At 41.4% G+C, this 27,736-nt stretch overlaps 1 protein-coding gene across 3 annotated transcripts in view; it reads left to right on the top strand.

Moving 5' to 3' along the window:
* si:ch73-383l1.1 (receptor tyrosine-protein kinase erbB-4) overlaps positions 1–27,736 on the top strand; it is a 287,281-nt gene that overhangs the window by 207,467 nt on the left and 52,078 nt on the right. For all 3 annotated transcript variants that reach the window (XM_032556862.1, XM_032556863.1, XM_032556861.1), the window contains exons 6-17: positions 956–1,074; positions 4,809–4,950; positions 5,344–5,457; positions 6,318–6,444; positions 7,049–7,122; positions 7,646–7,736; positions 8,700–8,905; positions 11,741–11,873; positions 16,828–16,921; positions 19,946–20,100; positions 23,650–23,694; positions 27,072–27,204. In XM_032556862.1, the coding sequence (XP_032412753.1) occupies positions 956–1,074; positions 4,809–4,950; positions 5,344–5,457; positions 6,318–6,444; positions 7,049–7,122; positions 7,646–7,736; positions 8,700–8,905; positions 11,741–11,873; positions 16,828–16,921; positions 19,946–20,100; positions 23,650–23,694; positions 27,072–27,204 (1,433 nt within the window). The remainder of the gene's footprint in view (positions 1–955; positions 1,075–4,808; positions 4,951–5,343; positions 5,458–6,317; positions 6,445–7,048; positions 7,123–7,645; positions 7,737–8,699; positions 8,906–11,740; positions 11,874–16,827; positions 16,922–19,945; positions 20,101–23,649; positions 23,695–27,071; positions 27,205–27,736) is intronic.

The raw sequence follows: 27,736 nt of genomic DNA, 5'->3' as shown, positions 1-27,736 counted from the left end.
TAATGTATAAAAATTAGGACACAATTTTAGCAATACTGAGAAACTTTTTAAGGACTGACACAAAGAATAAACTAAGGTATAAAAGTTTGAATTCTTGCAATAATTGACTGAAAATGAAGAAATGGAAAATCCTGGCCTAGTCAAAGTTAGTTTTGGCACCATTGAGATGAAATGGAGTGAAACCCTCTAACATCTCACAGCTAAAAGTGAGCTAAATTGTAGGAAGATTTTGATCTTTCCCTCCAATAAAACATATTTTTGCTGTTATTTTTTTATTTAATGAATAAAAACTGGTTTAATTTTCTACAATATAATAAAATCAGACCATCATTATTATTTAATGAACATAGTATAGTCACATTCTAACAGGGTTTCCAGATACATACCAACAAAAGTTTTTGGCAGCATTGCTTCTGCTTGGCAAGTAGAAAAGAAAATAATAAAAAAAAAGAATTAGCAGAACTTAAGAACTGTTATGGCAACGGATAAATACAGTTTTCTTTTTTATGGCAAGCAGAAGTCTTTTCTTTCCCTTTCTCGGGAGAAGCTGCTGCTTTCCCTGCAGCTCCGACATGCCACCTCTGATTCGTACCTGCCAAGCACAATTTTCAGCTGCTTGGCTCCGAGCTGAGGCTGGAGGAGGAGAGTCTCTCTGGCAGGTGTTGAGTGAACCAGAGGGCGCTTCACTGGGTTTTTTTTCTTCTTCTTCTTCTTCTCTTTACGTCTGTCTAAGTCTGTAAGTATGTGCTCACAAATCCACTTGTCTCGACCTTTAGGAAGCAGAAGCCTTTCATTTCATTCGTGTCACATAACGGTCGCGGATGCTGAGGGTGGTGGTATATTGTCTCTTTTAGGAATGTCGGTGCGTGTGTGTGGGGGGGGGGTGTGCGTGTGTGGGTGTGTGTGTGTGTGTGTCAGACCTTTTAAAAATTCGGTCTTCTCACTTCTTGGGCAGTGACAAAATCGGTGTGTGCAAAGCAGTGTGACGGTCGCTGCTTCGGGTCTTACATCAGCGACTGCTGCCATCGAGAATGCGCCGGCGGCTGCTCTGGCCCCAAGGACACCGACTGCTTTGTGAGTCTGCTCTTTGATTTCTCTTCTTTAACTTTTGAAATGACCCCCTTTGCTTCTAATGCTTTTACTAAAGTGTAGCCTTGTTGAATTTTTTCCCACATTTTATTGGGTTAAAACCACCAACTTCCATTAATTATGTTTGAATTCATCGAATGAAATCTACTGCAACAAATTTCCTTCAAAAGTCATGAAAGTTATAAAAAAGGAACTTCGCTGGTGAAGTAGCTAGCTGGTGGAGTAACTAGCTGGTGAAGTAACTAGCTTTTGAAGTAACTAGCTGGTGAAGTAGCTAGCTGGTGAAGTAACTAGCTTTTGAAGTAACTAGCTGGTGAAGTAGCTAGCTGGTGAAGTAACTAGCTTTTGAAGTAGCTAGCTGGTGAAGTAGCTAGCTGGTGAAGTAATTAGCTTTTGAAGTAACTAGCTGGTGAAGTAGCTAGCTGGTGAAGTAACTAGCTGGTGAAGTAACTAGCTTTTGAAGTAGCTAGCTGGTGAAGTAGCTAGCTGGTGAAGTAGCTAGCTGGTGAAGTAGGTGTTCACCAACTAGCTGTTGTAACTTATTAAGCACTTAGACATGCTAACGGCTGGCAGACTGTGTTAGCTAGTCTAACATTAGCAACGTCTTCATAACTTTTCTTTCCGCCTCAGTTAACACAGAACTTCCTGTTACGCTTCACAGTATAAGCATCAACATAAATCAGTTTTAACAACTAACAGTAGTGATTTTTTTTAGAGATGTTTATAAGTAGGGAGGGCTAAATCTTTATACACTGCCACTACATTTAAGAAAAATCCATTTTGGTTCCTGAAATAATGCCAAACCGACACGAGTATTAAGAACAAAAAATAAGGGAATAAACTTTCTGTAATATTTCTGCTGCCGGAACTAGCCAATCAGTGTTTGTGGTGGAGAAACGCCCACTTTGAGTCTACAAAGAACCCCCTCCCATAACGCCAGTCCTCTGTTAGAATGGACCAGTCCAAGTCCAGTTCTAGATCCAATTGAGAATTTACGGCATATCTCGAAAATGTACGTCAACACACACAATCTCCATCTAAGACATTCAGCTTTAATTGCAGCCATATGTCAGTTCTGCTCTACTTTGTGTCATTTCGTCAGATTAAAATTAAACCAGTTTGCGGTTGCAATGTGACAAAATGGTAAAAAGTGATTTTCCAACGCTCCGTGCTTGCTGACAAACCATTTTACAGGCTTGTAAAAGTTCACCGTTATCAAATTTGGGATTTGGCGTTCCAATTATGATCGTTTTCATCACCCCAACTTCTTGTTGTTTTGCAAACTTGCACGTCGACGGAGTGGATATTGCTGCTGTAACTCACGTAAAGGCCCGTCCAACTCAATTACCAGCGGCCATGGACGTCAAGACGCTTAAAGGGGGCTTTATGGGAGAACATTAAGCCGTTTACATCATGGCCTTGGATCAATGGCTTCAATTTTTCTCCCATTTGGCATCCGCAGAGACGGGAAGCAGCGGCATGATTCGCACGTTGGAATGCGGCGTAAAAATGATGTGCTGCTGTAATTCTCCTTCCCTCACTGTGACTGATGTCTCTCACCTCACCAGCAACTCCACACCTTTATGGGAGGAGATGCAAGCATTTAAAGTTTGGGCTTATTCATTTATTTATTTATTTTTCTCAAAGAAGCCACAAATGATCAACACACTAAAAACAAAAAAGACAGACTGAAATATTTAATCTAAATTCTATTTAGCCCCAAATCATAACTAATTTTTCGGTTATGTCCAAAAACACAAGCTCAGTTTAAACTGGGCTATGGGCATTTGCCCAGGGCAGCATTAATAATCGCTGCATGTGTATCAAATTTAAAATTATAACTTTTCACTTGCCTGAAGAAGGTTTCTATTCTTTACTCCCTCTTTCTTTTTTACTTTTTGGACAGCTGTTTTGGTGTGTAACCGTGGCAACAAGGTGTTGTTTTTGCATCTGGGAGCAGCTAGTTAACATCTTCTAAACTTAAATATTCCTTGAACTACGTCCCCGAATCCCAGAAATGTTAAAAAGGAAGCTTCATGGATGAAGAATCATTTCCTCCAGCGTCTCTCCGCTGGCTTCCTATCCATATGACCAGACAGAAATGGAAACAGGTGCAGCAAAAGCAAAGGATGTGGATTAGCAGAGCTAGCTAACAGCCGATGATGTCGTCAGGACGTGCTGCTGTGGAATCTTGTCTCTGCTGCCTGGATACTGAACTGTTAGCATGTCATGCTGGTCATGAGACGGTTTTAGAGCAGGTCTTCAGTCAGAGGCTTCTTCAGATTCGATGCAAGACTGACTGCTTCACCTTTTGGGAGAAATAAAGTATTTTTGAATTGTCTTCCACTGGATATTCTATGGATGTAAAGTTAGTATTCCAATTCCATCATAATGATGATGAGGTCAAATTCAGTACATGATGCCCCTCCCCCTTCCTTCCTAAACATATCCTACATATATCTGTTTATAATTGGCCCACCATGTCCTCCTCTCTAGTTACCTTGACAACTTGTGGATTATCATCTCTCCCAACTGAATTAAGTCAGTCATTCAACAGGCAGAATATTCCAAAATGGTAGAGCAAATCTGTTCCCACACAGTAGAGGCAACCAGACCCACCATACTGTTAGGCTGAGGTGTCAGAAAATTTAAGGGGCTTTAAAATTCAAGAAAACTGATAAGCGTTTGCTGTGTAAAGCGAGGGGTAAAGTGAATATTTGCATTTATTTCTGTTAAACAGTATTTCTGTCTTCCGTATTTGTTGTCAGCATAGAGCAGGGGTGTCGAACTAATTTTCGTTTTAGGCCAAATCAAGAACACAAATGCTCTTAAAGGGCCGGTTGTGCCAAAATGTATTGATAAAACCTGTTTACAAACTGTTAAAATATCAATGAATCCTTAAAATTAAATATTGTTGAACAGCTTTTCAGTCCCTGTAGGACAGGGGTGTCAAACTCCAGTCCTCAAGGGCCGGTGTCCTGCAGTTTTTATAAGTGCCACAGGTACAAAACACTGGAATGAAATGGCTTAATTACCTCCTCCTTATGTAGATCAGTTCTCCAGAGCCTTGCTAATGACCTAATTATTCCATTCAGGTGTGGTGCAGCAAAGGCACAACTAAAAGTTGCAGGACAGCGGCCCTTGAGGACTGGAGTTTGACACCTGTGCTGTAGGATTTCATGATGGGTTTTTTTTGCAATTAAAGTCAAAGTGTTTGTGTTACTAATTTAGATATATTTGCACTTATTTATGACGGCAAATGCGACTTTTTATTTACTCGCTGTATAGCTCATCGTCTATAATCTGACATCAATTAAAGTTGAGGCAGCTGTTTAGTACAAGTAAGAAGGTTTTTGACAACTTTTGAGAAAAATCTGCAATAAACTCCCAATTGTCAGCGCAAATTTGTTGACTTTTTTTGTGTGAATTTCCACGATAATTCTCAAGAAACTGGAGGGACTAATTGACATAATTTGGCAGTAAACAAATAAAAGCTGCATTGATTTGATTGAACATAATATTTAAGCACACTCAGTGTTTAGTCTAGAATCCAGAGAGCCACATAAAATGCTACGGCGGGCCAGATTCGGCCCACGGGCCTTGAATTTGACGCATGTGGGATAGAGAGTCGGATTTTATGATTGTATTATGATGTTGTAACAGCCACTGCTGCCAGTAGATCACAGTGACTACACTGTCACACTTGTATTATTTTGCAGGCCTGCACCAACTTCAACAACAGCGGCGCCTGCGTCACCCAGTGCCCCCAGCCGTTCGTCTACAACCCCACCTCCTTCCAGCTGGAGCCCAACCCCCGAGCCAAGTACACCTACGGAGCCTTCTGCGTGAAGAAATGCCCCCGTAAGTCCGAGGCGCTGTTGACGCTCATAAAGGTGTTAATGAAGTCTTCCTGAAGAAGCGAGCATGCTCTAATCTCCACTGAAATTAGACTCCAGACGATTATTGCGAGGCAAGATAAGTGGCTCCAGCCTAAACAAATTGTGTATCTCAATTAGCTAAGTTGCCACACCATCTGCTTGGACTGATGTCGGCGAAGAAGCAAAGAGCAGCTCTCCGTTCTCGGCTGCGGAGGCTCTGCAGTGCAGGAGCAATTAGCCCAGCGCGAATTAAAAGTCAGGCGACAGATTGCATATTCGGAATCCACTGGTCATCAGATGAGATTTATCATCCCTCAGCTCTGGGGTTGCACCGTCAGAGGGAGAGTCTGTGTTCATGGCTTCTCGTTTCTGGCAGATAACTTCGTGGTGGACCACAGCTCCTGCGTCAGAGCGTGTCCCAGCAACAAGATGGAGGTGGAGGAGAACCGCATCAAAATGTGCATCCCGTGCACCGACATCTGCCCTAAAGGTGAGCCGTGTTGTCATCTGTGTTGACAGTAAATCCAGTTCTGGAGTTTTGCTTTCTGTGATCTGAAAATCGCTTCTGGTGAATGTTCCTCTCCGGAGGAGAAATGCGTCCAATGAAGGTCACACGTTTGATCCCGACATCAGTCGGAATGGTAATTGAGAGAAAATAGGCTCTTAATGAGAAGCGGCTACCTGAAGTCGTTTTGCTACAGCTAACGGCCCAAAATGCCTGACGTGGAATTAAGCGGCATTAGCTCAGTACTGAAGATTATCCTCTTCATCATGTTGTTCCCCACAAAGGTAACCGATCTGCCCTTTCTCTTTAGAGAGGAAGGCAATAATGTTTTCCTCCAGGCGGCGCGCGGCGACCACGCCGTCAGCCGATTGGCCGATCCCCTGATTACATCGTCACGTCACAGAGACGGGTTAATGAGGGATAGCCCAAGGAACTGTGGGAAATGATAACAAATTAACATTTCAGATATGGAATTGGCCGGTATAAATCACTATCAGGAAGTGGTTACACCACTTAATGCCAGCCTTATTCATCATCCCTCCCTTCTGCCCGTGTCAGAAACACTTGGCTCGCGTCGGGCTGAGTGTAATTAATGCAGATGTAATGAATTCATTATGGAGAGGGAATGGATGGAGATTGGCCCGTGCTTTCATCAAAAGAATTCAGATGTGTGGAGCAGGGCCACGGCCCCGCCGGAGCACCACAGGACTTTATTTTGATGAAAGAGAATGGGGGGGAAATATTGCAAAGGGGAAGAAAAATGGCTTCTAGTGGTTCTTACAAGGACACCTCGTCATGGCAGCGCTAACTACCGGATTGACGTGCGACTGTGTTTGCATTGTCAGTGTGCGACGGCATCGGGACGGGCATCCTCCAGACGGCTCAGACCGTGGACGCCAGCAACATAGACAAGTTCGTCAACTGCACCAAAATCAACGGCAATCTCATCTTTCTCATCACCGGCATCAAAGGGTGAGTAACAAGATCGGTTGTTTAGAAATATATGACCGGAATGCAGAAAACCCCAACAGAATACCAGCCAAACAAGAAAAACAAAACTCAAGCAAATGATCAAGCTGTAGGAGTGATGCTTCGGACGTGTTTTTGCAGTTAGAGGCATGAAGTTCTCTGTGAGAAGGTCGGATCATTCCTAAAAGCAGCGCTAGAAACTATTTAACCTTAGGATGTACTTACTTTATAGAACAGGGTGCTTTGAAAGTTTCTGTTTGCCGCTAAAAGAAAACCTGAATGTAGACCCAGAACTTAGGCAGCGGTGAGAAACTATTTCCCTTTTGACCTTGAAACACTTTAGAACCTTGGCTTTCCCTTCTGGACCTCTGATCTCTAGAACTGGATCTTGTAGAAGATGGAGAGATTTCTACCGGATCGACCAACAGACATGGATTATACTTTATTTATAGGTTTATATCGGTGGGGAAGTTGCAGACCAGGGTAGACGATGTTTGGTCAGAACCATAGTGTACCAGCTGCCAAGCACGGTGGTAGAGGAACACAATTGTTGAATTTGTCTTGAATGAAGTGATGGTCTCTGAAGTGATTGCTGTGTGTTTCATAGGGACATGTACCACGGCATCGGACCTTTGGACCCGGAGCGTCTCAGCGTCTTCCGCACCGTCAAGGAGATCACAGGTGGCCTGTTTGGTTTGTGTTTACTGGATGTGTGCGTGATGGTTCAGCAGACTTTCAGAGTGTGTGTGTTTGTGTGTGTATGTTTATGCATTAGCTCTTACAGCCCTAAAGGGGCTTGTCTACAAACCGCTTTTCTTCATACTAAACCACGACTTGCAGTTGAACCAAACGGCTAATGGAGTGAAACTGCATTTTCATTATGAAAACACCAGCAATAAAATAGAGCAATGGCCACTCCACCCTCCGCCATTTCCTGCTCCATCCCTGTTAATGTCATTTCCATAGAGGCTGATCTGATATAATCTGTCATTAAACGGCAAGTGCAACCAGACTGAATGTGCAAAGTATGAAATCTATTCTTTTAATTAGTGCAGGCTGCTTTCTCTCTTTGTCTCCACCTACAAAATTAACCCTTCTTCCATTTCCCCTTTCACCATCCTCTTATAAAAACAACAAAAAGGAAAAAGCAGCAGTGAACATCTGAGGAAAGTGTAAAGTCAAAGTCCCTGTGGTGTGTTCTCAGGGTACCTGAACATCCAGTCTTGGCCTGAAAACATGACGGATCTGAGCGTTTTCTCCAACTTGGCGACCATCGGAGGCAGAACTCTTTATAGGTATGATTCAACTGATACACGTGGAAGCATAACACGCATGCAGAGTGGCGTGTTATGGTACCTGGTACCGGTGGTACCTGGTATTACTCTCTGCTCATTGGTTATGCAACAAAAACAAAATTAGCACAAGAAGCAAAGTTTTCTTATAATTAAGTTGTTCTTTGTGGTAACAATGCTTCTTGGCGATGCATCCGACAAAATCTCAATACAGAGAGATGGAAAACAAGCGAGTGACTGAAAAAAACGTTCTGATGTCTCTGTTGGGGCCCACGGACCTGCTTGCAGTACTGACCTCGACTCTGTAGAACCCTTACAGTGAGGGGTATCAAACCCGTTTTCATTTTGGGCCAAATCAAGATCATGAATGTTCTTAAAGGCCCGCTTGGGCCAGGATGTATTGATAAAACCAGTTACCAAACTGTTGAAATACAAATAAATTCTTAAAATAAAAAACAATGTAAAAATCTTTTCAGTCCCTCCAGATTTTGGTAATTGTTTTTCCTGCTCGCCGTATCATCAAGAATTGTGACTTGACAAGTAAGGCTGAAGCTGCTGTTTTAGTAGAAGCAAAAAATCCTGCCGCCCGCAGGTGGGAGTAAACAGTCACTTAGATCCAATGTTTTCCACCATTTTTAACAAAAAATTTGCAAAAAACTCACATTTAAGTATTAGTGCGATAAAGTGCAAGGATTTGTTTATTTTGCGCAAAAGAACTGGTGGAACTGATTGATGTAATTTGGCAGTAAACAAATAAAAACTGCTTTGATTTGATTGATCAAATAATATTTAAGCACACTGTTATCTTGATGGTTCGATTTATGTGTCCCTTTAGAGTCTAGAGGAATACATTAAAAGCTATAGCGTGCCGGATATAGCACATGAACCTTAAAGGATGATGATGATGATGTTGATAATGGTACCAGAGTGACCAACGCAACCATGAGCCGTTCTCTCCTCTTGCAGTGGGATCGGCATTTCTCTGCTGATCCTGAAGCAGCTCGGGATCTCTGCCCTCCACTTCCAGTCTCTGAACGAGATCAGTGCCGGAAACGTCTACATCATGAACAACACCCGCCTCTGCTTCTACAACACCGTCAACTGGACGTCGCTGTTCAGGACCTCGAGCCAAAAGGTCGTCGTCCGCAACAACCAGGACCCCAAGGAGTGCAGTGAGTAGCTACGGATCTTACATCTGGGAGCCTTCAAGGTTTGAAAATTGTTTCAGGAGCTACAATAGTTGAGTGATTTTATGGTAGGAGACTAGCGGAAGTGTGTCCACCATTACTAGCTTAGATTATATAAGTTTTTCTTATAGAAAAGAATAGCCACATCTGAATGAAAGTATCATAGGTGGGTAGAGTACCCAAAAATTATACTCAAGTAAGAGTAGCACCACTTCAACATATTTTTACTCAAGTAATAGTCAAAAAGTATTTGGTAAAAAGTCTACTGAAGTACTGAGTAACTGAACAAATGATCAATCGTTTAATATTTAAACATTACATCATCAGATGGACAAAAAATATATAAAGTGAAGTGGAAATTTTGGTATTTAAAGGACCAAAAAGGACAATAACTTATATAATTAACAAAAAATAACAAAATTGGACAATATTATTATTTTTCTAAATCAGTTTATTTCAATAAAACCTTATGAGACTAAAACAAAAACTGCATGTGTGTTCCTGTGTCTGGTGAGTTTAAAACATTTTTGATTTTCATTCAGTGGGTAGAGAATCCAGAAATTTAACTCCAGAGTAAAAAATATGCCATAGTAAAAATACTCCAAAAAGTACCTTCTTTTTTTTTTTTTCAAAAAAGTTACTTAAGTAAATGTAACTGAGTAAATGTAACTAGATTCTACCCACCCCTGGAAAGTATTAACAATGGAAGCAGTGGATAAGTATTAATAGATCTTTGTTCCTATCTTCTGAAATACCTACATTTAAGCTAAATGAATGGAATTCTGTTTTGTGAACATCACAGTTAGCCTCTTCTGACCGGATATTCCCCGCAGCAGAGCGATTTTGCCGTCAACATTAAAACCAATTTTCTTTGGGAGTAAAGCTGAAGGCAGCCGCTTTATTAAACCTGGAGGAAATTATAATCCAATTGGTTTCTTAAATTTGTTTAAAGCATTCTCTGATAAACAGCTGCTTTAATGAACTTTCCTCAGAAACTCTGCAGCCAATTAACGTTCATTCAAAGGTTATTAAAGTGGTCAGAGAGGAGGGGGTTTGTTTCCAGCCTCTGTATCAATATAGACTACAGGTATGAGGAAGAAAAAGAGAAGGTCTGGCTAATTTGGATTTTTTTTTTTTATATATATATATTGAAATGAATGTGTTAATAACTCTGATCTTTACTCAGCCCTGAATAGGATGGAAAAAAAATAGGAAAGTAAAGATAGTAACCGACTGAACTTTAAAGACTCTAACCCCTGCTGGAGATGCTTGCAAAAGCCAGGTATTCCATAAATCGTCAAGGAGACGCGCAGAGACTCATTCTCATCATTTTAATCATCTACATCTCAACTTGAATAAATGTATTGAAATTAAAAAATGATTTTTAAACTTCCTTCTCGTTCCCATCAAGAAGTATAATAGGGGGTTTATGCGCAATTTGGAGGTGTGGACGCTTCTCCTCTTCTGTTTCGTTGTGGCGCACCTACTGTGATAAAAAATGAATTTATTTTTAATATTTTTTAACATTTCTACAGGGTGTAGATGTGAACACTGTTTACTGTGTACTCACACACAGACATGAGAATGTATCTCTTCACTGCCGTCTCTGGTAGAAGTATATGGGGGTCATTTAGTGCATAAACTAACTGAGCAAACTTTTATCTGTGTCTTCTTGGAGTTTTGGTTTCAGTACCAGTTACTTTAAATACTTGATTTACAAAACATTTGCTGCTCACTCTTTAACATAAGGAGTGTGTGTGTCTTTTCCTGTCCCAGCTGTCTTTGTTAGTTTAAGCTCTTCACTCTCTCTATAGTTTGGTTTTTGATGCCTTGTAGCGTTGTGGTTGTTGTTGCCTTGTAAAGCACTTTGTTGCAGCCTCTGCTGTTGGAAACGGGCTTTATAAATAAATGTGACCTTGACCTCAGATGAAAACGATACACTGTGTTCTGATTAAGTTGAAACCTACATTTTTGTCAAGCACAAATACAAACTGAAATGCCCGTGTCCATGGCAACAGTATCAGTTTTCGACTCTTACCGCCTGGCTGTGAAAGGCCTTGTTCAGCTTCAATGTGACATTAAAGCCCTGAGGTGGGTTCAGTTATTACTATGTTGTTTGATTTGATTGTTTTCTACTCTAGATAAATAGAGTTAGATGTTATGGGTCCGGCAGATCATTTCTGTCTGGGTTTGAAAGTGGACCCAGAGTTCCTGGAGTTCTGCGTTTGGTTTGGATGCTGAGCGAAGCATTTCAGAGGATTGCTTCTTTGAGTTTTGTGACTCGCATAATCACACACACCCTTTACTACACTGCTGAATTATAAAATGGCTTTAGCAGATGAGAAAATCCAACAAACCAATGTCTTGCGCAGAAGCGGAGACATCTAGAAAATCTTCAGAAAAGTTTAAAAATCTTGGCTTCCTGTTTCAAAGTTAATCTTGACACTGGACTCATTAACAGGTTAATGAGTCCAGTGTGTGTGTGTGTGTGCGTGTGTGTTAGGGCTTGATCGATTGGAGCTAATACAGGCTCTCTTTATTAGGCTCAGCCCTACTATCTGTCATTGACTGCTCTGCTGTTGACAGAGGATCTGGCCCCCCTCCAGGCGGCCCTCAGGGACTTCTTATGTCACTCTCGGATGGGGGGACCAGTGAGTCCGATGAGGAGGATTGATTGTTGAGGTTTGACAGGAAAGAAGAAACGGGGGGCCAAGGTTTCTGGATCAGTCACTCTCTGCAGGCGGAGGTGTTGGGAATACCGATGAATCCCACACTGTTAGCCAGGAAAAATGACTCCTTCATGTCTTTACTCCTCAACAGCTCAGCACCGGATGGTGTGCGACCACATGTGTTCGGACGACGGCTGTTGGGGCCCGGGGCCCGACCAGTGCCTCTCCTGCCGCTACTTCAAACGAGGCCGCACCTGCGTGGAGTCCTGCAACCTGTTTGACGGGTGAGAACAGAGTCCAAAACGCTCAGAGAGACAACTGCGTAGATCGTCAGCAGCCGACCTTTATGGTTTATGAAGCCACATTAATTTGTCTCAGCATGCGACAAGCAGCTTAAGTCTGTTTAAGCTGCTTTAATACACTGACAATGAAGCCAAAACATCCTCAAGGGCTCTGGAGGAGGAACGTCTAATTGCAGATTGGTGTGGATGTAATGAAGTGAGCCAATAAGGAATTTCACAGTGTGAACCGTCAAAGGAGCATTTGGCAGGATGCTACAGCCATCCACTAAAATCAATTGAAATGTATTGTTGAAGGATTAGATTGAAAATGGCCCATTTGGACTGACTGAACAAATGTTTACGGCTCTGAGCTGAAGGCTGACTGAAAGGCAGTGAAGAACTGACTGGTTTATGTCTGTTGTGCTCATTTAAATGTTGTCAGACTTTTTGGATTTTGTGTCTGTTTAAGGTTGCCTTAAAGAATCTGAAACACATTTAAGTCTGGAGTTTGACTAGGCCACTTCACACCTGTGAATTTTCTTATTGTTTGTTGTTTGTGTGCTTTGGATCGTGTTCCTGGATACGGTGCTCTACATGGCGGGCACACTTCTGTTTTGGCGCTATTTTTGGCTTAGCGCTTTAGCGTTTTTGCTAACTTTGGAAATGTTTTGTACAGCTGGCTTCCCCTAATTTCTAAGGCGCTAATTTACTTGTAACCTTTCAGTTGAATAAAATTCGACACTCGTGTTGAAGTTTCGGTTAAGGACTTCAAGCAGTTAGACATTTATATTCATGCTCTTATTTTGAAGTGGGTGAAGAGTGATTTGGCAGCAGTTCTGTTTCCTCTCTTCATGTTCTCTCTTTTTCCCCCCACAGTAACTTAATTTCAAACAAGAAACATCCAAGAACAAAATGAAACAGACCATAAGATATATTTAAGCACTTTATAGAGTTATATTATATAATAGTGTAAAAATTTAATTGGAGCTCGTGTAGTTTTGCCAAGGGCAGATATAACTTAAGTTAGCACTTTAGCATTAGCTTTTGCTAAATACCGTGTTGGTATAGCGTTGTAGCGTTAGCAGAACTAATGTTTATGATTAGTGCTTTAAGGTTAGCGAGTTTAGCTAGCCGGGGCCTACCACTGCTCTCAAATATTTCTAAATGGTTTTCTAACAGTAACAGATGTCGAAGATTTTGTGCTCATCTTTAACTAGTGCAGATCAGGAGAGTCCTGGGATCTTTTAACCTGCCTCATGCTGTCAGGAGTGATTTCTTGATTAGAATCAGACCAAACAAATGAAGCAGAGAATTAGTTTTATTACAGGTGATTCCTGATTCACTACTGCTTTTTCTCCCCTTATACAGCCAGCTTGGTTTGGAGTTGTTTTTAGTTGTAAGGGAGCAAACACGTCTGTGCACCAACAAAACCTACTGCTCTAGATGTTCCCCTTGAATGAATCCTGGCTGAGTGAAGGAATGTTTTGCATCGGGTCTCTCAGAACCATCCGTCTAAAATAAAGCTGCACCAGCAGCGCCTTCCGAGAGATAAATCAACCTTTTTTTTTTTCACTGAGGCAAAAGTGGTGATGTCAGGCGTGTGTTTCCCTCTGGAGAGGGTTTATGAGAGCACGCAACCCTCGGTCATGTTGACTTGTTGCTGGTCCTTTTCTGCTGCCGTTTGTGGGAGGGAGGCTTTGAAGTCGCCGGGGGGAAAAACAGCTCAGAGCGAAGCTTTGAAGAAGACGAGGGAGAGGCTCGTGGCTGGGAGCTTCTGAAGCATGCTTGTTTCCTTTACTCTAAATACAGTCAACGCATGATACTGCCAGGAATATTCACAATGTCTGCTTGTTGATTTGTGTCACTGGCCTGAACCGTCTTATTAAAATATGTCCAATCTAAAATCAACAAACGCCCGGTGACAGAAAAATGACCAGATATGTAATGAAGCTCATTTTCATATGCAGCTTTGCTGAACAAGCGAGATGTTCAGAGTGTTGTATCATTCGAGCATATTCATAGAAAATTAAGTGGAAGGAAAAGGTGTGGTCGAAAAACGTGCAACAGCGAGAACCACAACCTTGAGATTCTTGATTGTCAGTCAAAATCCATTCAAGAGAACCAACATGGATTGAGTTCATAGGAATTAACATTCTTTTCAGTAGTCTAACATTTTTGTTAAAATAAATTGTTTTAGTGATCTTGTGTAACATTTTTATTTTCTAAGACAATAGATTATCAGTGTCCATTGTCTGTAAGCCATAATCAATCAAAATATACAACTTTTTTATGTTGTTCATTTTATTTCATACGTACAGTTAGTGTATGTTGTGTAGGCTTTAATTTGCTTTATGAGAGCTGAAATAACTGACTCCAAGTAGGTTAGACCAAAAATTGTTGGAACCAGGTTACAGATGAAACTTTAATTAATTTAAAGATTCTTGGGTGGGATAAAATGTTATTTACATGAAGCATGTAAATAACAGAGCTGTTTAGTGCCTGATCCCCAGATACCAGAATATTAGTGGGAATTCCAAGTCTTCTCCAAAGGTTTGAAGATCATGTACTTAACTAAGGTGGCCATAATGTTATGCCTGGTCAAAGTCTGATTCAGAGACAAGTAAATGACTTTAAAAAAACAGGGAAAAATAGTGATCGCAAATACAGCTGATGCATTATTTTTAAAAACAAATTTGTACGAATATTGTATCATCTGCATAAAGACGAATCCACATTTAGCCATTCCTTGTCCTTCTTTGTCTATATTACCAATTATCATCTCAATCTTTCTATCTCTTAATAGCCATTTTCCTGGATTTAACGCCACTATTTTAGGTTATACTGAGTTCACTTCAGATTGGTTTAATATCTTACTTTGTTCTGGGGCTGCAGAAGTCTATATCTCTGAAGAATTTAGCGGCAAGCTCATTAAAAATGTTTTCAGGTTGGTGATTTTAAATCTTAAGATTCCTCACTCCGCTCTTGTTCTGTATATCCATTCTTAATGAGCAAAGGCACTAATTCCCCTCAGTTTATAAGTCTGTTGAATAAAACAAAGGCAGAGCAAAGGCGCGCGCGAGAGGGGAAAAGAAAAAGACTTGAGATGGTGTCCGCTGGGGGTTAGCGAAGGAGGGAGGAACTGGGTAAAGGGAGGCGCTGAAAATGCTTAATTAAAAAAGTTGCTCTGGTGGGTTGACCATGCTCTGGCTCGCTGGATGTTTTGAGGTCTGAATGGTCGGGGCCACAGTCCTGCTTAAATTCCTGCTAAAGCAGGGATAATCCCCCATCAGGTCATCTCCCAATGGGGCCCTCGCACACACTTTCAGCCGTGAAGAGGGCCAATCAGGAGGAACGGCTTTGGCGGAATGGAAATGACCCTGGAGAGCGCCGCCACAGTGGTCTTTGTCTCTCACCCACCCTCCCCCTTGTTTCTTTCCCCATTCAGCCGACTAAAAAAAGATATCTGTCCACCTCCTGGCCTTCTTTTAAATGATTCCCCTGGACACAGCGTCTGGGAGACAAATCTAATTTATTTTTGGAAAAAGGGGGAAAGAAAGACAAAGGAGAACTGCACTATCAGCCTGCTTTTGAGTCCTGTGTAAACATTTTCAGCAATAGAATCTGACATGTTGTATCTTTGGATGTTTGAAACAAACTGCCCCTATTAAAACGAACCAGTGAGGACGGCTTGAAGAAAAGACAGTCCGACATCAAAGCTCAGCAAAAAGGAACACTGGGATTTCATCTTCACTTTTATCATCCTTTAATATGATCCCACTGAACCTGGGAGTGTCAGAGTGTCTCTTTTCTTTTTAGGTTGCTTTTAAAGGGACTACGTCAAAAGGATTTTCACATATACTCACTGCACGAAAACGCGTAAAACCCAAAGGCCCGCAGGAGATGGGAGGTTCTCGGTGTCCAATTGTGTAAAACCGGATCATGAGGCGGAATCTGTTGTGTCCGTGTTCCGTCACTAAAACTGCAAGCTAACAAAAACAAACCGATTCATTATCCCGAAGAGGGTCCGTCTGGTGCTGGGCGAGTCCTCCTCCGAGGGCGTCCGTCCTCCGCGTCGGCCGATCGATCCCTCTGATGTGAAAAGCGGTTTTGATCGGCAGCGGTTGCTATTGACAGCAGGCGTCCTCCATCCGCCGGAGACGCCTTGCTTCAAACAGGCATGATAATTTGCTGATTCGGGCAGTGAGAAAAACAGTCAGAAACGTATAGATCGGATGCCAGCACCTACCCATTCCCACAGCCCGCCGTACACACACACACACACACACCCCCACACACACGCACACACACACGCACACACACGGGGCTGAACACTGTGGCCTGAGGCAGTGCTGAGCTCCTGCCACTGTAATTGCAGTGTATGTACCCAATATTGAGCTCTATTGTTTACTGTCTTCTCCTTTAGATGAAAACAAAACCAACTATATTGCTTTAACTGGCTGAACAAAGGCTCTGGCAGATCTCCTACAATCTGCAGAAAACAGTAACCATCCTTTCTAGCGGGGATAAAGAAGCAAACATATTTTCTTTTTCACTTTTAGTCTACATTTTCAAACCTCGTTATCTCGTCCTAATGCGCTCGCTTTGTTCATTCCCTTTCACTCTCTCTAAAGCGTATCTCTTCATCTATGAGTCTCATGACTGTAAAAAAAAAAAAAAAAGCTGTTTTTTTTTTTTTTTATTCATCAGTCTTGTCTTTATGGATGTCGGTTAAAATAAGCATCCAGGCAGACCAGACTGTTGCAAAGTGCAACTGCCAGGAAAAGACATGTCGATGGCAGAATACACGTCTGCTACTCCAGTGAACAGGCCAGGGTGATACTGATGTAACAGTCTTCATATAGCCTACTGTAGTGTTCTCCTGATCAATATTTCAGTGTGAGTACATTCAGATCTATAATCCATGCATCTCTGTTTTGATCTTCTTGCCTTCCGTCAGGGAAGAGCGGGAATTTGCCAATGGGTCCGTGTGCCTGGACTGCGACAGCCAATGCGAGAAGATGGACGGAAACAGCCTAACGTGTTTTGGCCCGGTAAGAGCCGCCGGTTCGAACCAAACCGCCTTTTTTTTTTTTTTTTTTTTTTTTTTTTTTTTTTTGTCTTCTCCAAATGCACTTGAGGAATGCAGAAATGGACTCCTCTCATTTGTCTGTGCAAGATAGTTTCATATCTTCTGAAGTGAACTTACTTTGTTGGAGCCTATCTGTTTTGCGCACAGGGCTTGAGTAAGTGTAGGTGCTGTTTGTAAAGGTGAATGGAAGGTAATGGGAGAAATGATGAACTACCACTCCTGTCTAGCTCCAGCAGGCGCACATACACGTTCGACACAAGCAACAAAAACGATTACGTCCTAACCTTCATATAAAGTAACTTTTAGAGACTTGTGTAAAGGCTACTTCCTGCATTGAAAAAGGTACCAGGCAGAGTTTACAAAAGGGAAGCGTGGAAATGTGTCACAATGTCAAACTACAACTGCAGTTTTCATCGGGTTCCAAGCTCCACCCCCCACACGTTCAACTTTACAAAACAGGACAGTAAAGTACCACATCATCTGTTTATGTTGCTCAACATAAACAATTTTTGTTATTTTACAAAATAGAAAAAAATTAACCACCTATAATAATAGGAAGTAGCCGACATTTCTCTTCCTTCTTCTAAAACGAGTGCAATTTCACATCTGTGACGACTTACCCGTGTCTTTTGGCAACATCGGACTATTTTGTTTATTGTTCTGCTAAAGTCTAAAATTTCATGACCGTTTTTATTTTAATATTTGTGGCCTCCAATCACTTTCATCTCAACTATTTTGGCCCGAATGTCAAAAATGTTTTAGAGTAAACACAAGATCCGTCGTGTGTAACATTTATTTGATGACATCTAATATTAACCGAAGTGTTTTTTTGGCAACCGTTAGCTGATCACTTGAAGAATCAATTCTTAGTCATTTTTTGGCTATTAGCTGATGACTATAGTGAGCCGATGGTTAACTTATACTTTGCTTTATAAAGTAATTATAACCATTAGCTGATATTTTCAAGAGTAAATCATGGGTCACCTGTTTGTAACCATTAGCTTGTTACTTCTAAATGAAACCCTTATGTAGCTTTTGGCTTCGTTTTAGTTAATGAACTAACTGCTCGCTATTAACCAGAAGCTACAGTTTAATTAGTAGGAACTAGGTTGGATAACTACAGTTTACATCTTTTAAGGACCTCCGAACTGAACCATTAGCTAGCTGTTTGCTTTGGTAAACTACTGGCTAAATATTAGCTTGCGGCTTCTAGACTTGTGACAACTAAGTTGAGCCACTGGATGACTAAAGCTTTTTTTTTGTTTTTTTTTAGCTCAAGTGGGCTTTATTTGAAAGTGCTCAGACAGGAAAGTAGGTAATGAGACAGAGGGAGGATATTCACCTGGTCGGGAATCGAACCTGCGACAGCTGAGTTGAGGACTAAGGCCTCCTTATGTGGGTTGTGCTTAACCCCTGCACCACCACAGCTCCCCCGACTACAGTTTACTTTTTTTTTAAGAGCCTTTTTTCCTTTATTTTAGCTAACAGCTTCATTTTAGTGAATGGCTACCAGACTAAGCCATTAAGTAACACTTGTCTTACTTTTAGCCTTCTAGACTGAGTCATTGGATAAATTAAAATAAACTACAGTGAACTGTTCACCACTGAATCATTATTAATTAATAATACATGTATTTTTGATGTATTTATCAGAAAGTTCAAGCTTTGTTTCAGTTCACAAACATTTGTCCCCGCCTGGGCAGTACAGAAAATAAGAATATTCCGCAGTTTCCTCCTCTATTCTCAGCAACTCACAAAGTTTTTGGAAGAATCAGTGCAACATATTGTTGACAGCACACCAAATGTGGACATGATATGTTTATTTACACAATACCCAGGTTCATATTTGCAAAGTTTCATCACGGGGAGACGAACCCAATGTCCCGCATGGCTGATTTGGGTGAATAAAGTGATTGTGTGACTAACCTTTTCTGGCCGCCCTGTGAGAAAAGGAACAAGAGACGGAAAAGAGAGCGACTCCTCAACGATGCACGCACGGCGCCGACTTTGAGATGCTGCTCACATCTGAGCAGTAAATAACACCAGAGTCAGTCATCCGCGCCCGCTCAAACATGCATACGTATCCGACCACATCGAGACATCCGTATGCACCCGCACTCGCGCCAACACGCACATGCATGCGCACAAACATGCAATGTGAGAATAATGTTTATTGATGGCGTGTGGCCGGATTTGTCAGACTTGGCAAGGCTGTCCATCAGGTCACTATGGTAGTCATTAGCAGCGGAGCGTGGTGCCAAAACTCCCTGAACTTCTTCCAGACAACGGCTCGAGCATACGCATACAAACTCCGCTGCCTCCCCAGAATTGTAAGTCAGGTTTGCTTGTTTTTTTTTTATTCGATTCCCCGACACCCTCTTTCCTTCAGACGCGTAAACACACAGAGTACAGTCGTTTTTTTCCCCCGCCCTTTTATCCCTGCTCACTCTTCACTAGCCGTCTTACTTATTCATGATGCGGCTGCAGCTGAGCTTTTTGCTGCTCAGCTACCGTTTGTCATCTCCTCCATCACTTTCACCACACACTGCTTTTTGACATGACCTGATTTTTCATGCATTTTGGCAATTTTAGCGAGGCTGCCTCAGAATACACTCTGGGTAATTTTGCTCTGCACATTATAAATCGGCGGATGGAATTCACGCGGGTTCTGCCGGGCTAAATTAGCCGCGATAGGAAGTGAGCGACGCTGACACAATTTGCCGGGTTTTGAATTCGATTTTGCTCAATTTTATTCTCTCTGCTCATTTCTCATTCTATTTCCCTTCTTCTTCTTTTTTCGGCGTTACCTCTTCATGTATCGTTTTTCTCAGCTTGCCTTTCTTTGTTCGGTTGGCCCACTAATCCTGTTACTGCATCCGCCACCTCTTTGCTCTTCATTCGCCCCTTGTCAACTTTCTCCTCCTCCTTCCTCCTCATTGTGACTCATCTTCTCATCTCCCTGTTTCTTCTCCTACTAAACTCCCAGGGCCCAGACCAGTGTGTACAATGCCTTCACTTCAAAGATGGGCCCAACTGTGTGGAGAAGTGCCCCGACGGACTGCAGGGCGCCAACAGCTTCATTTTCAAATACGCCAAGGCCAACAACGAGTGTCATCCCTGCCACGCCAACTGCACCCAGGGGTAAGAGAGGAAGGATGCGCGAAGATTGGCATCATATGTCTGAAAGTTTACCCGTTTCTCTTATCTGTTCAACTGCTAGTCACTCTCGAAATGTTGCCCCAGCCTTTCGAGACATTACAAAAGGGAAGTGCTTTTGCTCCGTTGACCTTAATGGAGCAAAACCAGATCAACTGTTAGCGAAGGGGCAGGTTGCAGACAAACAGCAGGAGGAGGGGGAGATATGAGCTGAGGAAACCATAAAGCGGACGGCTGGCTGCAGATAAATAAAGCAAAGGGACAATTGAACAAGAGCTGCATTCATTCGGTTCAGAAGGGTCAGATTTAACTCATTATCAGGTGTTATTGTGGCTGCAGGACTCATTTCTTATAGAGAAGACAAACTATTTTCTGGTTGCACCGGAATACTAAAGAGGAAGTGTTGTGTGTGATGTGAAGCCACATTTATGGTCTTCTGAGCCGCTGGAACATTGTAGTAGTCAATGTCCAGGTCTCACAACACATCTGTTTGTTAGAACACCAACAACATTAAAGATTACCAGTGTGGATATTGTCTTTGATATTTTGAAATTGCTATTTGAAGTCAATTGTTGATATAGAAAAAAAAAATCCACTTTTTTCCAAGCAGAGGTACTTTTTCACTGGCCAAAGTTCTGACATTAATTCAGTATCGTCGTTGGTGACCTTGTCAAAGTTTAGCTGGATGAAGACCATATGAAACATTTTTGTTGTAGAATTTGCTAGCTTAGATGACCTAGCTAGGTTCTATGATATGCTAGCTTGATGTTATGGTCTATTAGCTAGGTGCTACGATATGCTAGCTTGGTGCTAGCTTAGTACGTTAGCTTTGTACTGCATCTACTCAAAGGTAAAATGCTATCTTACTTGTTTTCATAAATATGCCACATTTGTTATGCAACATGCTAGCTTAAGGCTTTGATCCTCTCAACCAGGTCTGATTAGATCGAAAGCATAAAGATGATGAACTCAAGACAAAAGCTGGAGTTTTCATAATAGGAAATGATCCAAAGTTGATATGGCAAAATCACCATTCACTTAATTTTGAATGTTGAAACGGGAAGTGATAACGTCACAATGTAGATTGTATTTCCTGTTGCCGTTAAGGATGAATTAAGGAAAAAATGTTCACTTAACAAAATGTTTTTCACTTAAAGCTTTTTTTTTTCACTTGTACATTTGTATAAAAATATACAAAATGTTGATCAAATCAAAAGATTGTTCTTAGCTTCTTGAACATTAATTTCATTAATTAACTCAAACATGATTTGTAGCTAATTAGCCAATTGCTAGGCTGTTTATTTGACTCCGAGGCAGCTCTGACAGAGCCTCAGTTGTCACCCTTTTTAATTCCAGACTGAGCCGGCTCTCCTCATTTTCTGGCCAATTTGTTGTGTTTTGTGTGCTCTAACGCAGTAATTCCGGAAATCTTCTCCTGTGTCTACCCTGCTGCTCAAAAGCCACAACACACGGATCGGGATTTAATGAGCAGTGACGAGTGCGCTCTAATCACTTCCTACTCACCTGCTGTTCCCATCACTTTCCACTGGAACACCTTTCATCTGAACTACCCTCCAGCAGCAGAGGTTGCTGAGACAGATAGGAAACAACATGCACACCGCACACTTTTTCAAATTATAACAGCTTTTCTTTAAAGGCTGATTATTTGCCCGTTTATTTCCTTCCTTCCGCTACTTGATCAATACGGACTTTGCATTTACTTTCTTCTTAATATCCATTCCTTTTTGTATATACCATCTTTAAGGTTATTTCCTGAAATGTACACAAGTTCAAAACACTGGAGTTAACTGCAGCGGTTTGTCCAAACACCAAGCGCTTTCATCTTGTGAAATATTGAAACTTAACCTGAAGTCACACCTTAAAGCTGCCCCGACCATTTTGAAATGGTTTGAAAAGCAAACTTAAGATGCCTGGCAGGGAAATAATAATAGTGTATAACATGGGAGTATTTAGGATCACTGTATGAAAATATGGGTATACTCTGTAACTGGCTAATGACGTTGGAATATGATTTGATGCTTCACTGTTCACATAATATTGAATGTATTTCATTATCCTTAGGTTAAAGACTAAATTAGCTGAGATTATCCAATAGGAATTCACTCTGAACAGAGATTAAATGCAGAAGACAACAATAAAATTCATTTATCCACACATTGGACCATCCAGTAGGGGTGTAGACTGTTATTCAAAATAATCATTATGTTACTGCCTTCTTAGAAGATAAAGGCTAAGCTAAGTTGTTTATTGCAACTCTTTTGATAAAGCCTTCTGTTTGAGATGGAAATGATTATTTTAGTCTTTTGCAGCTTGATAGCTGACTCAAGATCTCAGGTCTATGTTTGCTGTGAACCTAAAGCTAGCACTTTTGTAGTTTTTTTATTAATCGCTAGGCGTGTTTAATGAGTCTTGCCAGGCAACTCTGACTTCAGGTTAAGTTTCAATATTTCACAAGATGAAAGCGCTTGGTGTTTGGACAAACCGCTGCAGTTAACTCCAGTGTTTTTGAACGGCATTCTGCAACTATGTTGCACGTTTTCCTAACATCTTGCAGTCCTACACCATCCTCATCAAGTCTCTAATTTTCTTATGCTCCACATTCAAAACTTTAGTATTTAAAATCTCTAAATTAGCTTTAAAATAAACCGACGCCTGGAAACGGGAGTCTATAAAAGTACGACATTTTGAGATAAAATCCCTGAATGCCAAGAAATGAAACATGAAATTCACTGATTGGCCCAAAAGCCTATCAGAATCAACCATCAGAAACACTTAGAACAAATCACTGCAAGCACAAGACTTCACGTCTCAAGTGAGCTTTGAACTGGAAACCGTATTTATGGGAACTTGAAGGAGGAAAGCCGAGAGAGTGGATTTATCTGCTGTTGCCATGCATAGTCACTCAGTAATATAAAACAGTGATTTAGAGCTTCTGATGTTTATTAAAAACTAAAAATACTTTTCTGCTTTGTGTGGAGTGTAGTCTCGATTGTTTCTGTGTTTTATTATTGTTATTTAATAAAGCATGGTGTAAAAGGAGCCAAATAAAGCGGCGGCGGCCAGCAGGCTGCAGTAAACCCTATCACACCAGAACAGATGAATCTCCATGCCACCTACACTGACCTGTCTGCACCTCCGACACAACCTCACACTGTGAATCTTTCAACCTCAATCCTGTTCTTCAGGAAAGGAGGATTATATCACCTCGTTTCTGAATTCTCTACATAAGCAGATGTATCTGCTGAGGATATTTACATCCTCGGTTTCTTCTATTTCTGTGCTGCAGCTTTGCTTTGCTGACTGAATCTTGTGCGACCACGAGCTTTCAAATATCACACCAAACAAAAGCATTGCCCTCCAGCCCAAACACCTCTTCCCTGATACCTTGACAAGTGGTCAGCCGGGCGCCCCACCCGGAGACGACTGATTGACGGGGAAGAAAGACAACATGAGGTCTGCTCATAACCTGTCCCTGATTTAATAGATGCTCTCTCTGGTTTCTCTGCCCTGCAGGTGCATCGGGCCGCGGCTCCAGGACTGCGTGGGGATGATGGACAGGTGAGCCGTCTCCCGGTGCATTTTGGGAAGCGGGGACCGGGGGGAGACCACCCCACCGTCAAGTTCTGCCAGAACTCGTTAAAGTTCCTGTTAAAACCCACTTCTCTAGATGCTCGTTAACAAGAGGCCAATGTGACCCAGAATTTTTGTGTGTGTGTGTGTGTGGGGGTGGGTGGGTGTGTGTGTGTGTGTGTGCGTGCTTGCACCAAACTTGTGGTCCAGTTAGGAAGTAGTTGTCTTTCTGGATTTCCAAAACAAGCTTTTCTTTGAATAACAGTGCTCCCACAAATGTTGTCTCCTAAACCTGATCATTTCTCACAATTTGAAATATGACCTCAAACTGGAGACATACTGTATACTGACATAGATCACCTTCTCAGTTGTAGTAATAATGCTGATAGTTTGGATTATCCAACACAATGAAGACTGAACATTAACTACTTCCAGACTTTTTATGGATCTTCTTAACAATGGGGGTTGCCTAATGTAACATAGTATTGCACAGGTTGGCTTTAAATGTCCATAAATCCATTGTATACAAGTAGGCAACAAACAAACAAATGAGGTACACAAAAATAATGAAATATATGCAAAAATGTATGAATTGTTCTGAGAACCTCTTCAAGTTTTCCTCTTGACACATGGTGGTTAGTGCTTTAGCATTAGCTTCTGCTAAATACCATGCTGGTGTAGCGCTTTATCTTCAGTTAAGCTAATGATATGGATAGTACTTTAGGGTTAGCCCTGCTAACTTTTACATTTTGCTACATTGACTCAAATGAAAATACTGCAATTGCCAAAAATAAAACAGTATCAGCTGAGGCGTTATGTGAGATTGATTGAAATATGTAAATCCATGAGCCAGTCATAAATACAGGAAGCAGAAGTCAGACCGTTGAACTGTTTCCTTAGGTGGATTTTGTGGCGACTCTTTTCTCTGAGTTCCTCCAACGCCATCATCCCCTCGGTGTCATCCGCTGACCCCGTGTCACTCTTCCTGCTGTAAACCATTTCCTCTTAATTTAGGGAGTCTTTCCTCTCATCCAGCGCTGCCTCTGCCTGTTACTCGTCTCGACGTCAGTTCAGGTTGTTTTTCTCTCCGAAACCCGTTCCACTCTTCCGTCTTAGATTTTACAGACAATTTTTCGTTTTGGAAAATTCCCTTTTCAAATCAATTCCCTCAAACTTCAGCATTACTATTCAGCACATCGCTGCGTGTGTGTAATTATGTCCGAACTCAGAGGCACTTTCTAAATTCTAGACTCCCCCTTCCTTAAGGGGTCTGTCACAATCGACGTGGCGCATGCGGCTGCACCTTGCTCCGCCGTACCAAAGCAGGACCCCAGTCTTCCATTAGCTGCTAATGGCTTTTGCAGCTGATAGACTTTTGAACTTCAGGTATCGAAGCAGGGAAAGTTCCGGCATTGGAAAGGGGTGAATGTGGAGCAAACGGGAGGAAGCGAAGGGGAATCGCCGGGACAAAGAGTAATATAAGGGTGGAAATTAATGGTAGCTTAACAGTATCTACAAGTGCAGTTGCTATGTAAATGGCAAACGCATTAGCAGTGTCATTAGGGATGAGAGAGAGCTTTTAGCACCCAACCTCTTACTCTTCCCCTAAAGCTGGTTCTTCTTCGGATGGTGGGAAAGCATTTTGAGAGGGAAAGGTATTTCTGATTACTGGATTATTAGAATGTTTCTCCAGCTGAGGGAAAGAGAAATGACTAAAGTTTAAGTTTTAGCTCTCGACGTTTCCTGGTATTGATTAAGTCATGAAGAGGGGTAGACCGGGGTAATTAAAGCTGCTCCTCCTCCGCGGACGACGGAACAAGAAACACACAGCATCAAACACCTTTTCGTGACCTGTGGAAATGGAAGAAGCCCTCTGTTTGGCCTCGCTGTGTGTCGCCAAGTCTTAAGAGGTTTTCAGGAGCCTTACAGTTTAAATGGTGAGAATATGTAAGCTTTTCTTCCACCTTTACAAAGTCTGGACTCAAAGACAAATGGCAAAAACTGTTCATCTTTATTTTAACTTCCCTAAACTGGAAACAATTAGTCTGATTTACTGTTAAGCAATAATCATTTACAGTATAGTTTTCTGCTGGGGAATGTATGTAAACCAGACGTTTTCATGCACTATTTAAAAGACACTATTGATTTTTTTTTTTTCGTGCTCTCTGATGTGAAATCAGAATAAACTTTTCCTGTTTTAGGTCAATTATGGTCATCAAAATTTGTTAAGTTTGCCATTTTAAAATTTTTATTATTTTTTTTTATTTCTTCAAAATAAAGTTTAGTTACACTTCATTAATAATTGATACCATTGCCCTAAAAACTCTGACTTAGATCAAATGTTTTGGATCTACCTACAAGCTTCTCACAACAGTGAGATAGAGCTGAAACTTAAAACTCATTTGTCTATTGTAGGATATGTCAGTAATTATAAAGAGTTACAGTCAAAGGCTCTACGAGGCTTGAAAATAAATGACCTTGTCTGCACTTTCCCAGACACAACCCAAGAGGAAAAGAAACTTTTTCAAAATGCTGGAAGAAAAAAAACCTAACAAAACCGCTTGTGGAGTTGTTTGTTTTAAGACGTTTGTAGAACAAAAAACTGGACAAAATAAAACCGAAACATAAGATTAAGAAGTCCTTTTCAAACACGTTTTCTTTTCTCTGAAACATCAGATTGAATGCACATTAACTGATAAACTACAGTCGAAAAGCAAACTACTCAGGGAGTCCTTTTGATTTAAGCTGACAATCAAAGGAGGCGTACTTTTGGTCCAGGATCCTGTGAACCCGAATCCGTCTGCAGGCGGAACAAACCCGACCATCACAACCGGATCTGAAGGACTTCTTGCTGCTGCAAACAAAGCTGGTGGATTCTTGCCATAGGGCTATGCTGCCTTAGTTTTCCTTTTGTGCTCCATTTGCCTTTTTTTCTTCTCTTTGTTTGAATCCTTAAAAGACTAAAAGGAAAAATATTAAACTCACTTTAAATATTAATGGCGTGTTTTTAAGGCCGTTGGGGAATCGGCTTTTCAGCACAAAACATTTTCTCAGCAAGTTTCTAACAAGACGCGCAAAAAAACCCAAAACCAAACAACCTTTGAATCTTTGCGAGAAGCTAATTCTAAATGATTCGCTTGCAGAGTTAAATAGAGTAGGAAGTATTTCTAAATCAAAAATTAGCACAACAAAGAGCAGAATCATGTTTTTTAACTCGTGACTTGTTGCACCTGCTTCTGAAACAACAGCATTGACAGGAACAGACGTTTAGATGTGGGTCTTTATCCGTAGAATAAGTTGACCCTAGCTGAACTTCATTTGAATATGTCCAACTGCTTCAACGGTTTTTACTGCTCTCTTTCCAGGACGCCGCTGATAGCCGCCGGTATCATTGGTGGGCTGTTCATCGTCGTCATCCTGGCGCTCAGCGTGGCCGTTTTCGTTCGACGCAAAAGCATCAAGAAGAAGAGAGCCTTGAGACGCTTCCTAGAGACAGAGGTAAGAGTCGAGTCCTTCCATCTGTACCGCTCCAGCTCTGCTGCGTCGTCTTCTCTTTCTGTGATCATTTCTTCTCCAAGCCTGTGGAGGAGTTAAATCTTGTTGTCGATGTTTTGGAGCTACAGTGGATTCAAGATTTTATCTTGTAAGAGCATATCTGTAATACTCAAAGGAGATTGCTGAAATATATACGTTCAATGATTTTTGGCACGCTATTTTTCATGAACGCGATTGGCTCCACCCCCAAAATAACTGCCCATCATGTGCTGACATGAAGCTAAAGCTAGCGTCGGCTGTACTGGGACATATCTGACATTGTAGGAAATAACTGGAAGAAATTTATATCCCAAACCAGAATCACAATGATAAGACAACGTATCCCTATTACTGAACATAGAGCTAGAAATGGGAAAAACACTTGCCAGAATCTGCCACTAAAATGTCAAAAACAGCAAGAAAATGAATGAAATTGAGCTCTTTTGTCCTACTGACTTTCAAAGTCTGGTGGAAGGTCTTAGCTTGAGATTGATTT

Source organism: Xiphophorus hellerii, chromosome 24 (assembly GCF_003331165.1).
Source record: "Xiphophorus hellerii strain 12219 chromosome 24, Xiphophorus_hellerii-4.1, whole genome shotgun sequence".
Classification (NCBI taxonomy): Eukaryota; Metazoa; Chordata; class Actinopteri; order Cyprinodontiformes; family Poeciliidae; genus Xiphophorus; species Xiphophorus hellerii.
This window is presented reverse-complemented; position numbering and strand designations above follow the sequence as displayed.